Source organism: Drosophila novamexicana, unplaced genomic scaffold, assembly GCF_003285875.2.
Source record: "Drosophila novamexicana strain 15010-1031.04,08,12 unplaced genomic scaffold, DnovRS2.1 tig00001353-arrow-arrow-pilon, whole genome shotgun sequence".
In the NCBI taxonomy this organism is placed as follows: domain Eukaryota; kingdom Metazoa; phylum Arthropoda; class Insecta; order Diptera; family Drosophilidae; genus Drosophila; species Drosophila novamexicana.
The window spans coordinates 659,072-673,469 of record NW_020824851.1 but is presented as its reverse complement, the minus strand read 5'-3'; the positions used below and the strand labels follow the sequence as shown (position 1 = coordinate 673,469).

At 39.6% G+C, this 14,398-nt stretch overlaps 1 protein-coding gene across 3 annotated transcripts in view; it reads right to left on the bottom strand.

Moving 5' to 3' along the window:
* Positions 1-14,398, bottom strand: part of LOC115767204 (integrin alpha-PS2) — a 36,223-nt gene that overhangs the window by 12,060 nt on the left and 9,765 nt on the right. For 2 of the 3 annotated variants that reach the window (XM_030711394.1, XM_030711395.1), the window contains exons 2-4: positions 10,963-11,087; positions 7,289-7,386; positions 1,372-1,498 (exon numbers count right to left, since the gene is read on the bottom strand). In XM_030711394.1, the coding sequence (XP_030567254.1) occupies positions 1,372-1,498; positions 7,289-7,386; positions 10,963-11,087 (350 nt within the window). Of the gene's footprint in view, positions 1-1,371; positions 1,499-7,288; positions 7,387-7,898; positions 7,935-10,962; positions 11,088-14,398 lie in introns of those variants that run through there. The other variant, XM_030711396.1, reaches the window with a different exon arrangement.

Here is a 14,398-nt window from a genome sequence, read left to right as displayed (position 1 = left end):
CACATGTGTCTACATGTCCAGCTATATGTGGGGGCACACATAGACTATGGTTAGGTACCGACATAAAAAAGAACATATACATATATATATAGAGAGAGAGAGGGGGACAGAGAGATGCTACATATAATAACATGACTAAGCAAACAAATTGGCAGGCAGTTCCGAATTAACCAAAATCTCAAGCATAATGCACTTCAGAATGCTCTGCTTTGATATATTTTGTTGCCACTTTCCGACACCAAGAATACACTAATAGACATGTTTTAGTTTTTGGGGGAATACATATTTGTTGCAAGTTACGGCCTCTTGAGTGCCATAAATCTTTCTACACGGAGCCATACTCCAGCGCATGAAAGCACTCAAATTTGGAATTTGTCGGTAAAATAGGCAAATTACTATACGATATTGCTGCATCTGGTAAAAGAAATATGTGTATCTAAATATTATTATTGAAATATAGGCTATAGAACTATCAAATGGCCTCCGACTTAGACAATACTTTTTCCATACACCAGCAAACGATTAGAACCAGCATCTTCTTTTTTTTTTAATATTATTATTGTAAATATAGGAAATAGAATATAGGATATAAGATATGAGATATAAGATATAGTACATCGAAACCAATTCGATACACTAGCAAGGGATTAGAACCAGCATCTTCCTTTTTTTTTAAATATTATTATTGCAAATATAGGATATAGGATATAAGATATAAGATAAGATATAGTACATCAAAACCATTTCGATACACTAGCAAGGGATTAGAACCAGCATCTTCATTTTTTCATTTGCCTGGACAACGCATCAATAGTAACCTTTTATATAATCTACTTTCTATTCCCTCTCTTAAATACTATGGCAAAATTGTCAGCATTTAAGTTAGATTTTTATAATTTTGAAACTTGGCAGAACTCGAATTGTACTTCACTCCCAGGTCGATCAAGACCCCTGAAACTGAAGTTGTAAGAGACAATTGGACTTTTTCTAAACTTCAAAGGGCGTTTCCGCAGATGATTTTAGCAAGAACTACCAAAAATCAAATCAAAATAAAATCAGGGTCATTAAATTTGCATGAAAATGAAATGAAATTAATCTGAGGAATCCCCTCAATGAAGTGTATGCCATTAAATCTGACACCAAGGCTTTGTCCTTGTGCCTGGTGCATACGTGTTATGTCTGCCTGTCAGTTATTTATTTTCTCTTGAGTTTTTTTTTGGTGGTTTTCTTTTGCTTTTTGCTTGTGTAATTTTCGCGTTTAAAGGGATTCCCTGGCCGGCGTACACAGGGCTCAGGTTACTTTAAAGTGCATATCACACGAGCTGGAGGTAATTTGGACTGGCCTGGTCTAATTCTGGGCGACCCACTTACTTGTGCGACACGGCGATATCTCGTGGAACTGCTTGAAGTTGTGCGAGGTGAAGCAGGTGCCGACCGGATCATAGCGCAGCGCCCTCGATGGCGTCATCGTGTGGAAGACATAGCGCGGCGCGCAGGCCTGAAAAGGCAAAAAAACAACAATAAGGAATGAAAAAGTAAAACAAGACAATGAAAACACAAACACACACACACACAGACACAGAAAAACAACTTGAGAATTATTTAGCTTTTGTGGGCAGCAGCAAATGCCACGATGTGAAGTTGTGAAAATGCGAAACAATGGCAACAGCATCAAGCAGATCATGAAATGCTGCACACCAAAAATGGCCAAAGCGAATTACGAGATGAGACGAGAACGGAGCGGTTCGGGGCGGTGCGGTGCGGTACGTTGCGGTACGGTACAGTTGATCTTATGGTATAGTACGGTACGGTGCGACCCTGGAGCTGCATCTCCATCTCCATTGGCTTGTCTGTCGTCTGTCTGTCTGTCTGTCTGCCTTTCAGTCTGTCTCTGTTTGCCTGTCGGTATATATGTCCATATAGTTTTATAATGTATAAATGGCTGGCAGTTGGACATAAAACACGCACGCTGCCGGCGCTGCTCGCAGAGACACTGGCAATACTTGGGCCTATGGCCCATGCCAAATATGGCTGGCATGCAGTTGGCCCGGCACGGCCCGGCCCGGCCCGGCCCAGCTTGGCGTGGCTCTGTTCGGTTCGGTTCGGTTCGGACTGGCATTGTTTGATGCTCAGCTCTGTGGCACATATGCCTGCAATTACTTTTACAAATTTATACATATTGTGCCTTTTATGGCATTGCCAGTGGCAGGATCGCAAAGCCAGCAGCTCTATTGACTTGCTCCTGCTCGATAGCCACGCCACGCCACGCCACGGCGCTCCACTTCACTCCTTGCCACGCCATGCTATGCCCTGCACACCTCTGCCTCTGACGTAAACTCAAAAATGACGCGCAATCGCCAAAAATGCATGCTGATCACATCATCGCAGCTCCAAGTCTGGCGCTGCTGCCACGCCTCAACTCATTCAAATACCCATTGAATCAGAAATCTATGCTCTCGCATTATGCAAGCGACGACGTCCCAGCCGCAAGACCAGGGACGCACACATGCCACAACATTTACAAATATTTATGCCAGGCATTTATTGAATGCGTTTCGTACATATTCTCTTACAATTTCATAGACTTAGCTCTGATCCTGACCAATTTGTATTCATCTTTCGCCAATCCTGAATCACTTTCAATCATAATAAATCTTTCTTTCGAATAAAACCCAAACTGAGCAAAGGAAAACTTTCCCAATTGAAAGCCTGTCAATAAAGCAAAAATTTGGGCTATCTATAGAGTAGTCTCTACTATTATTATTTATTTCTGCTGAAGCATTGTATTAAGGAAGTTCAAATTGCATACGGATTGTGGCAACAATTTCTATGAGCAAAGATTTTTACTGTAGTTTAAAAAACATCCAGGAATTTCTGATATACATTTGCTTTTTGCGGCAAGTATCCTTTTTTATATAAGAAATATGAAATCTATGAAAACGAACATTTTCAACATTTACATTTAAATGGCCCATTGCTGTCGAATGCTCAGCCCTGCTACATATTTGCATAGTCGCATTCATATCGCTGTTTGGAGCACCTGAGGTGCACTCAGTGCAGCCATAAAATCAAGAAAAAGTAAAGACAATCGTCTGGCTGCAGGCCCAGGTCCCTGGACCGGGCTCGGGCCATTGAACAATTCAATTGAATTCATAATGTGCAACAGCAACTTCATCGGAGCTGGCCCCGTTGACCAGGGCCCACCGCGCGGCCAATAAGTTAATAGCATTTTCCTATTAAAAACTTTATTATCAGCGCCGCATTGAGTAATGGAAAAAAATCCATGAGAGTTGACTGAGCTTTGAGTTGCTGCTGGTTGCCAGTTGTCTTCGCGGTAAGATAGTTAGATATGCAAATGGAGCTTCAAGCTGAATGCGAGGCCTGGCTGCTGGGCGCAAAACGAGCCGAAACGAAAATCTCTGCTCCACAGTGAGACATTGGGACAAAAGTATTCCAGACTTGCTTGATTGAGTCAGTGTATGTTTTTTACTGAGCTCTTGCTTAATTTGTACATAGGAACTAACTCACGGAATTTATTTAAGTTTTTGAGGAATAATTGAAAGGAATCTAATAGGCAAATTGAAATTTAAGCTCAACAATAGATTAATTCTACTTATTCAAAACAATTAAATATGCTCAAGGCTCGAATCTAGCGATAACAGACAAAGCTATGAATGCCACACGTTGGGCGCCATTCTTTTGAAGCATATTCTTGACCCGGGGTAGTGTAGATAGCGTTAGTTCTTTACAAAACAACTTGTTCAGCTTAAGTGTGTTTTTTATTATGAAAGGGAAGTTATATTTCAAACTCTTCAACTAATATCTGTTTGAATGAAAGCCCTATGAGAGCAAGCTTTATGTCAGCATAATAATTATTTAAGCAGTCAGAAAGAGCTAAGTATTATTGAGCTTTGTCAATGCAGCAAAGTATGCTCAAGGGTTAAATCTAACTATAAAAGCAAAGCACCATATGCCCACGTTGGGCGCCGTTTTATAGTAGTCATGTTCTCCACTTTTGTGTAAATAGTTAGCATTATTTTTGTGCAGAACCAAAGCAAATTTAAATTGAACTTCCATCTTTCAGACCTGAATGAAAACCTTATGAGTGCCAAGCAAAGCTCGAGCTTGGAATTTTTTACTTAGTCAATTCACTAAAATATGTTCAGGGCTGAAGTTCAACTATTTAAGGCATTGCCAAATACGTTTGGTTGATATTCCGTGCTTTCAAACGTACATTGAATGGTTTTCATATAACGATTATTATTTTTATTTATACTTTTTTGTGCTGCATCTTAGCCAGCTTTGTGGTTTATTGTCCATGTTGGGCACAGAGCACATACCAAAATGTCAGCGATAAATTTTTGAGACATTAAACTGCACTTTTGCAGACGGCCAGAGAACGTTGCGATGCTGTCCCGAACAGCAACAGCAACAACAGCAACAGCAAAAGTCAAAAGTCAACACGCTTGACATGGTCGACATGCAGACGTTATCATTGCGAATGCAAAACTTTTCGCAAGGATCGCAAAGAGATCGGATACCCGAGGCATGGCCTGTGGCTGCCCATGTGGCTGGGCCATATTTGAGTTGAGTTCAATAGCGCTGGCAATTTCACAGATCGTGTCGATGATCATGTCGCAATCGCAACAACAAACAAAAATGAAACGAGACCGCACGACATGCGGCACATGCCCCAAACGTCGGCGGGGGAATGGGGGCAACACTGCCACAGTCCATTCGTGCAACGTACAGCGTACCACGTACCACGTAACACTCCCAAACAACACTATCCAATCGCCAATTGTCGTTCGGGTTCAGTCTGATGTCATCCCATTTAGCACTGAGATGCCTTCATTCATCACAAATCCGCCCAAGAGACTTGCTGATCTGCCTGGCCAGGTTGGCATCTAAGAGTTACAATTTGAGGCATTCATTAAATGCGAGAAATAGCTGACCAAGAAATATCTTTTAAATATCACTGAAAACCTTAGCATAACAAAGCTCGATTATATATTATAACAATTTATATTAAACTAAGATGAACCGAACTTTAAGCCAAAGCAGCCCAACCGCAAGAAGAAGAAGAAGAAGATGATTCAGGACCAAAGTGTAGTTTAAATAAATTGAGAATTGGGAGATGGGGAGACAACTTTGTTTAAAGACCAAATTAAGATGCATATTGTATACGTAATAATTTATGGCTTGCTTGTTATGAAGATACAAAATTGAACTGTTTTATTCAAAGTCAAGGTTTGAGCCAAAATCAGATAGGCTGCTGGCTCGAACCGCGAATCAAATAAGAGCAACAACTTTTTTTTGGGCCTCGTTTCAAACAACTTTGTATGTGCAGATTCTTTCATAAGCCTCAGTTGTTGAAGTTCTTGTAGTTGCTGTTGTTGTTGTTGTTGTTGTTGTTGCTGTTATCGGCTGACTATGATGATGTAGCTCAAGCCGCAAGTTGCGCACTTGGCGCAAACATAAATCGATGGCCTGTTAATGGGCATTTGAAGGCCAGGTCAGCGCTGGGTGCGCACGTGGCGGAAGTGACCTGGACATGGATGGCCAACAAAGGCAACTGCAACAACAACAGCAACAACAATGGCCGCAATAACTGTAACAATGGGCTCCGCAGCTGGCCATCAATGTTAACGGCTCGTTTGCTTGCCAAATCAAATGGGCCAAATCAAAGTTAATTGAGAACTAAAGTGAAAATCAAATGTTACCGTTGGACGCTTCGCTCTTGGCCAGTCGCTCGGGTGGGTGGGTGTTGCTCCGGCCGGCTATGCCATCGGCTTGTGGCCAGCGCCAACGCCAACGCAATTAACCAAAGTTGCGACTGGGGCGCACCTTAAACAGCGCACGCTTTATATTGCTGGTGTCTTTGTAAGAGTGTGTGTGTGTGTATGGTGTGTGTGTGTGTGTGGCTTACTTGACGCAATCTAAGAAACGACCACGTTGACTGCGACCACAAAGATGACAAAAACAACAAAAGACAACACATCGAAATCAAATCAAAACGCATTCAGAATTTCGCTACGACGCTGTGTTTGTTGTTGACCGACCTATGACCGACTATGAGATACCCTATGTGCAAGAAAAGAAAACAACCCGTTATAAATATATAATTCTTCTGCCGTCTAATCTCAAGATTGAACCTATATTTCAGTTTTGAGCCACTTCCGATATAGCTTCGGATAGCATTTGCCAAATATTATGAGATTTTTTTTTTACTTTTTTTTATGGTTGATCAAGAAATATTTTAAAGAGTCGACACATTCGTGTCTTTTTACGATTACAGAGTGTAAACGTATAAAAAGCTATAGCAGCACTGGACACAAGCATATATCTAGATATATAGATTGACAAACACACACACACACACACACACACACACACACACACACACACACACCAAGTATAACGGCATTGCACACCCACCGCCAGCTGACATCAAAAGCGAAACTCGTCTGCGGCATTGTAATAAAAAATGTCATTTCGAATTTTTCTTTCAAGCTCAAAGTTTCAATTTCAGTGCCACAATCCCCCCAACCCATGGACGTTATTGACGCCCACCTGTTTTTTTTTTCTAGTGGCATCTCCTGGCTGCTTGCGCTTGCACTTTCAACGTGCCCCTGGGATGCCCGGCGGGCATTTAACGAGCTATCGCGTTCTCCGATGATGCCATCAATGCGCATTAAAACAAACAATCAGACAAGCGACCACCAAAGGGCCAGCCGAAGGCAGCCGATGGTGGCGAGAATTGAGTCAGTGGGTCAGTTGACCAAGTGGAGCTGGCAGCAAATGAGTCTCGTTTAATACCCACATTAACTGGGTTGATCAAAAAATGCAATTTGAATGCGGTTTGATGGTCATTTGTGATGGAACTATCCGAGAACTAGCACCATAAAATAATTACTAAATGGAAGATATAAATAAAACTATAACTCAGATGATAAAAGAACCATAAAAAAGTTTAGACAATACTAACATACATTAACAGCTTATCTTTAACAGTATTAGGTAAGCAGCAATAGGCTTACGAAATTGCTGCTGGGTTTGAACCAGCGAACTGCCGCTTGTTAGTTCTGAGCGCTGAGAAAACCAAGTCAAGCTGGCTTGTGCCATCACGCTTGTGTACACTCTCCAGCCAAAAGGAAGCCAAGTAAAAATTGTTGTAGGATAAACTCCTTTATGTACTTAGTAGTTATACTAACTATGGAGCGTGTCTACTGACATGTAAATAAATGTAATTTTCAACTCTTTTGAAACCCATTTGTGAAGTACTCACCACAACCAAGTCGCTGTCCCGTCCGGTGGCCACAGTGGCTCCAAGCCATTGATATGACTTGCGATCGATGACCTCGCCCATTGTATTCCGATTGTTACCTAGTTGGGAAAGACGAGCAATTAGATAAATATAAGTATTTTGTGGATCGCATAAACATAAAATAAATGTGTGCTTTTAAATTCTAAGAGTCTCACAATAAATTGGAAAAGATACGCAAAAAAGCAACCGAAAGTGGAAAAAAAAACACGACGGAAACGAAAAATTTGCTGAAATTAATACAGATGTCTTTTAAAGTGGGACCAAAGGCGAGCGGTGCAGGGGCACAAGAAAAGAAAAAGAAAACAATATCAAAAAAAAAAAAGAAAAAGGAAAACAAAAGCAAACTAATTAAGTTGCTCTAAACAAGGCACTTGGCAAATAACGGCATAATGGCCACTTCCGTTAATGTTTGGCAATGATTTATTACGGTACAACATTCTGAGGGCCTCAATATAACGGAGGGTTGTGCTGTTATTGTAAAAAAACTACCGTTTGGTGCTCGGCTCTACACCGAAAACCGTTGTTCATGGGGTGCGTACTGTAAACGTTGGGCGCTGATTGAAGTACTTACATAATTTGATTGAATGACGTTTGCATAAATGATTGAGGAGTTATGTGTGTGCGAGACTGGGAATGATTGAGGAATAGTGTGTATGCGAGACTGGGGATTAAGTAAGCGCTGATGATTGAAAGTGTCTTCAAAATAATGATTGATAACAATCGATTGATTGATAATCATCAGTTTAATAACTTTAGTTGGATAAGATTTAACATAATTTGAATGACGTATGCAATTTGAAAACATGGGTAACGAATACTTCCTGTAATAACGATGCTACAATAGAGCTATTTACTATTAATATTATAAACAGCATAGAATATGGGTATAACTAAAATTGGAAATAACTTCCAAAACAACCAATCTCTAGCCTGGTATTTGTGCCTAGATCTCATATATATCCAAATATGTTTATCTTAAAAAAACTCGATTGCCATTTGCTAGAGTCAAATGAATAACTTGAGACAGTATTTTATTCCTTACATTATTTGAGAAGCCTACTATTCGACCTACTATATGGCAACTATATGATATAGTGATATAGACGGACATATGCAAAGCTTCAAGATGATAGTCTTAAGACTGAGAAAATAGTTTGCATAGAAGCAAACAGACGGACAGAAGGACACGGCTACATTGACGCGGTTGTTGATGCTGGATCTTTAATATATGTATACCATTATACTATGAGACCCCTTCCTAGACTCAAGCTGATACTAATAAAAGCATTCAAAAAAATAAATAACATTTTAAGGGATCAGAGATGTCCCATGCCATGCGTTACACCTTGTATGAGAAAACTATAAAACCTTTTGCAAGGGCATAATGATGCATCCAACAATTAGATTGGAATTGTAAGATGAGACCCAAAACGCTGCTGTCGAGAATTTGCCGAATATACAATATACATATAATGATTGTGCTACTCGAAAAGCCGAAAACAAATTGTTTTCAACAAGGACGGCTTGCGCTCGTGATAAGTGCGAATTTAAGCAGACATATTTTGTTGAATATATATATTTATGAGCGAAATTTCGGCGAGTTGATGAATATTTACATATGCATACACAGATGAGTAATCTTTTTATTTTTGCCATGAATCAGATACATTTCGTTTGAATATTTTGTTGACTAATTATAGCTAGTTCATGAATGAACAAACCAACCTGCGAGCTGAATGAAGCACCTGTTGACTCCTTTTTGCGTTTTTTGGTGTTTTTTTTTCGATATTTTTTTTGTTAATATATTTGTTTTGTAAGCAAGCATACGATATAAAAGTAAGGGACGAGCATTAACACATTTTGTTGATAAAGGCTTGACGCTTTGCTTAAGCATAGCATTACGAAGCTAACCCGGCCAGACCAATTTATGCATCTCGAGCTGGGCTAGCCCATTCTCACCAGTCCCCAGATTCCTTCAGTTCATAATTTTATTTTTGAGGTGTTGGCAGCAACATGAAATTGCATTTAAAGGCTGCTGGCTGCTGGCTCAGCTGGTCGGTGAATTGTCAGGTAACTACAGGCATCAGCTACCAATATAGCCATCTACAGTCCAGCTTAGCCATGACGAAAGTCTCAGTGAGAAAAGTTTCTCAACAAACATTTGAGCAAACAAATGTTGCTCTGTCGAAATTTACCTAAACAAAGCACTTTAAAGTCTACAGTTAAACTTGCATGTAACCAAATGCTAATTTACTTTTGCAACAAGAGTCTAAGCTTAAATCAAATGAGTTGCACCACAGAATAATCTTCAAAAATTAGTTTAGCTTATGCAAAACTTATGAGAGTGCCAATCTATGGTTATATCTAGCCACATGTGGCCCGCACCTAGAACATGCAAATATGTGTGAAGTGAACTGAAAATATCAGTAAAACGGGCTATTTGAAATTAGAAAATGAATTATTATATCATTAGAGATTTTATAAAATATAGTATAACACAATAAAGTGTTGGTTTGCAGCATTCACTGAGAATTTTCATTGGTTTGTTTTTACAGCCCTGTCTCTAATTGAATTTTTTTAGTTCGCAATCGATCTTAGCTTAACCAAGTTGGTCAACTAAGTCTTTCCTCTAATTTAACTACCAAAACATAGTTTGTTTCTTTTTCTTGCTTAATCAATTCCCACTAAAATTGATACCAAAACTCTGCAAGTTTGCAGCTCTGGATTTTCCTTAGATTGTTGATCTATTCAAAGTATCTTTTTATGTATTTGAGTTATATGTATATGCCTATTGTAAATCGATGCTGTTGAAGTTCGTTATGGAGAAGCTTGTCTGTTCTATCAAAAGGCGCGCCAACACCACACCACACTCCACATCGAGTGGACTTCACTGCACTCACATTGCCATCATCAACAGCCACATCCACATCCACATCCACGTCATCATCGTCATCGTCGACAAAGCGAATAATTTTTATTTGCGCATCCGTTGCTGCCAAATGCGGCTGAGCTTGTGGGTGGCTTGTGCGTGGCGGGGGCTGAGTGATGGGCGGACGGGCGGAAAGGCAGGTGCGGGGTGGACCTTGAAAATGGGCGTCTCTGTTTATTTTAGAGGCCGCCTGTTTATCATTTCCGTTTGCGCTTAAGGAAGTGCCTGCCCGGTGAAATGGCAAACTTCTAAAAATAATAATAAACTGCAGCCGTGCGCGATTTTTGCAGTTAATGTTTTTTTCCTCTTGTTTTCTTTTGTATTTTCTTATTTTTGCTGTTTAGCATTTTTGCATTCTCGCATTTTGCATACTAAAAACGCTGCGCATGCGTGTGAGCCATAAATAACTAATTGCATTTGGCGCTGTTGTCGCTGGCGCCAATACAAAGAGAGACTGCGACTGAAAGACTGGCAGACTGGGAGACATGGAGACTGGGAGACTCGGGAACACTGAGTGCCAGGTGCGGGAAATAGAGACTGCCAACATGGCTTCGGGTCTGAACTGGCGCCGGGACCAGTCCCAGGCCCAGGCCCAGTCCCAAGCCCAAGCCCAAGCCCAACTGACTGACTGACTGACTGGACGGGCAATCTCTTCTTCACTCCCAGATCAAATGCTTAAGGTTGACTTATGCCATCAACTACTTACCTTTGGAATCGAATGTTACCAACTGGCAGTCATCATCGTTCATCGTGCATTTGAATACGGCGCCAGCCTCCACCACGCGCTCCTGATACGAGGATGTATCGAACTTGGGTGCGCCCACAACCAAACTGCAAATAAAAATGTATAAATTATTTAGTTAATGCATGTAAATGGTTTGGCAATTAACATTAGCTGCATTCTGCCAAATGCAAATATCTTGAATATACAGCAGCAATTTCTCGAGTTCGCAAACCATCGAGTATTACAATCTTGAACTGCTTCGGTGATTATAGTCTATCTATAAATGTATTTGTCTAAGTCTTGCCAACTTAACAGTATTATGTAAGAATATGATTTATATTTAGGCAATATCTTTCGATCAGTCATTCCTGATACTATATAGCTATTATATTGATTGTTATTTTTCGATATAATGTTTCATAATGTTCAGATACTCAATATAGTTGCCTCTATTTGAGACTCTGTGCGATATAAAGATCAAAGCAACTGACCTATTGCAACAGTTGAGTGCCTCATTCGGAACCCATTTGCAGACCTTATTCACTTTGCACTCACTTTGATTGAGAGCCACATTATTCATTCATCGAGTCTGCCGCTTTTATGCTGCACGCATCTGTGCGGATTTTACTTTAGTCAAACGTCAAATTGTTGCATGTGGGCTGCCCAGGCAGGGGCAGGGGCAGGGGCTGTGGCGGGGCTGTGGCAGCAGCAGCAGCAGGGCCGTTTTTAATCAACTCTCAAGTGTTTGATTTGCCTTTGCCGACCGCCAGTTGCTCATTGCTTACATTTATTTTCAGTTTTATTATTTTCAATTTTAATGAAGGCCCATTTACTGCACCCCAGCAGCCGGCACCGACCTGCCCTGCCCTACCCTGCCCTGCTCTGGCCTGGTCACAGGCCCATGATGTACTACTACATTTATACGCTGCAAAGGGAGTACTCCTTCTCAGCGAGGGTGCCACACAACGCTTCTGATGACAATGGCCAATGCCGCATTGCCGCAACCACCTTTGCCACAATCAACCAAAGACCAAGGGAGACGGAGACGAAGACGAAGACCAGCATTATAGATTCGACTCAATTGATTCAGCATCTACATTCAATATTTAATGCAGTTAAATTTTCTATATTTTATATTCCAAATATATAAGTTTATTTAGTGAAACAATATGTAGAATTTTCCACTTCATCCGAAGCACTATCCAAGAATCCATCCGGAATTCCATTCTAGCATATATTCTTTAAATAAATATATTTTCCCTTTTTTGTGTGAATAAAAACTCGATTATATAATTAACACTGGGCGGTTTTTTTTTCTAATTTCCAGACATCACGTTTCCAACCATTTTCAACACGGTGGAACAATTTAAAGCTAGCATCAAGATTTCTGAAAATGTATTTGAAATCGATTGCAAAATAAATTTATTCTTTGCCCGTTTATAAGACTCTGCAAACACATATTCTATATTTTATAAAGTGAAACCTTGAAAGTAAGATTGAAATAGATCGCAGGTTAAACAAAAACTATCTATAGAACTTAACAGATCTTCAAAAATTAGTTTTAGCATTCCATGCATTTTCCGAACACGAAGGTGGATTTCGCAAAGGTACATGGTAAGTGTTATGATTCGGGCTGTACGTTGATCAGCAATCAATGGAACTGATCAAATAGTATCATATACTACGATTAACAGTAAAGCCTTTAAGAATTTTAAGCTCTAATACACTTTTAAAACTAAACCGATTTATACGCTTGTAGCTTAACTTCTTCATGGTATGCTGTCAATCGAATTTTGGGAAACAACCTCGACCCAAGGTCCATTGAATGTTAATTCGCAAAGTAGTATTTAAATTTTGGATCTTATCACGCAATCAAAATAAAAACCAACAGCGTTACGAGTACTATTTGCCTTTTTATGCGATCTGTTGTTGTAAAAAGCTGACATCATGGCAATCTATTGAATCACCATTTGATCATTCTTGTCGTATATAATTAATAGCGATTTATGGCACACAACGAGGCGCCAAGAGCGAACAGGTTTAATTAACTTCCCCCTCCCCATTTTGCGCATGCTGACCCAATCTAAATTTCTATTCCCTTTTCCATTTCGTTCCATGTATGAATGAATAGCTCAAAATTGCCACCATATTGCATATTACTCGTAAATATGATTCATATTGAGTGCGTCATTTGAACGAAAGTTAGAATCGAAGTTCCAAAAATGTATATCTATTGTATGTATGTATGTGCGTGCTTATTAATCATTCAAATAATTTTGGCAGATTCGAAATTTCATGCTTGCAATATTCAAACAGAATAAATAATGAATAATTCAACAGATGGTATCACTTGGATATGTAGCTGAATTATAAGAAAATAATAAGACCAACAAGTCTCATTTGACTGTTGCCTTTCTACGAGATTCTCATGATTATAGCTAGTGTTTGTAACTGATTATTTTTGATTTACTAAGTCGGATAAGAAGAACAGAACGAATATTGAAAGAGTTCATATAAGAGAGGGAGAAAGAGAGAGATCAGAATTTAACAATTTTGAATAGAGATTAAATTTAGCTCGCAACTCCTTAAAGAGGGAATAGAAGGGTTTTGCATATCGGAATAAATGAACAACTACAACATATGTATGCGTATGTATATACCAAATTGGATGGCATGGGGCATTACACATACTAAGCATTAACTATAAATATATATAATCTGCAACAATTTATTAGTAATTATTAAAGCGTTGTAAAATATTGCAATGCGATCGTTTATAGCTATAGGGGAACAGTTTGGGAACGTGGCTGGAGTAATTTTCGAACTGAGCGGCACGCGTCAGTGTTGTGTGTGTGTGTGTGTGTGTGTGTTTGTGTTTGTGTTTGTGTTTGTGTGCAATGAACCAAAACCATAAACATACAAACACATACATGCACAAATCACACACACAGATGAATCCACAATGGGCCTTATAGAGCAGAGTGCACAAAAGTAATCAAAATCAATGCGCTTCAATTAAAAATGGGCAGCACAAAAAAAAAAAAAAAGAAAAACTAAAACGAATAAAAAGCCTCATCATGAATAAAGAACGAAACGTTGAATAAAGAAGCAGGCGCCAAAAAAAAAATAACAAAAATTAAAAAACGCGCGTGTCTGGAAATTTGTTTCAATTGTTTTTGGGACTTGGGCAATGTCTCAATCAAAAACAAAAATGGTCAAAAAGCCAGAAATGGGCCGCAAGGCCGTGCGCATGGAAATCGAAGCGTGAAAAGCCGCACAATGCATTCCAAATTGAACAATTTTCCGCACACATGGCTGACCACATGCAATACATATATATTTAGGGGAAATTTAAGACGAAGCCATAAGGAAAACCAATTTAACTGGAACTGAAAGCAAGGCAACTGAGTGAAAGAGA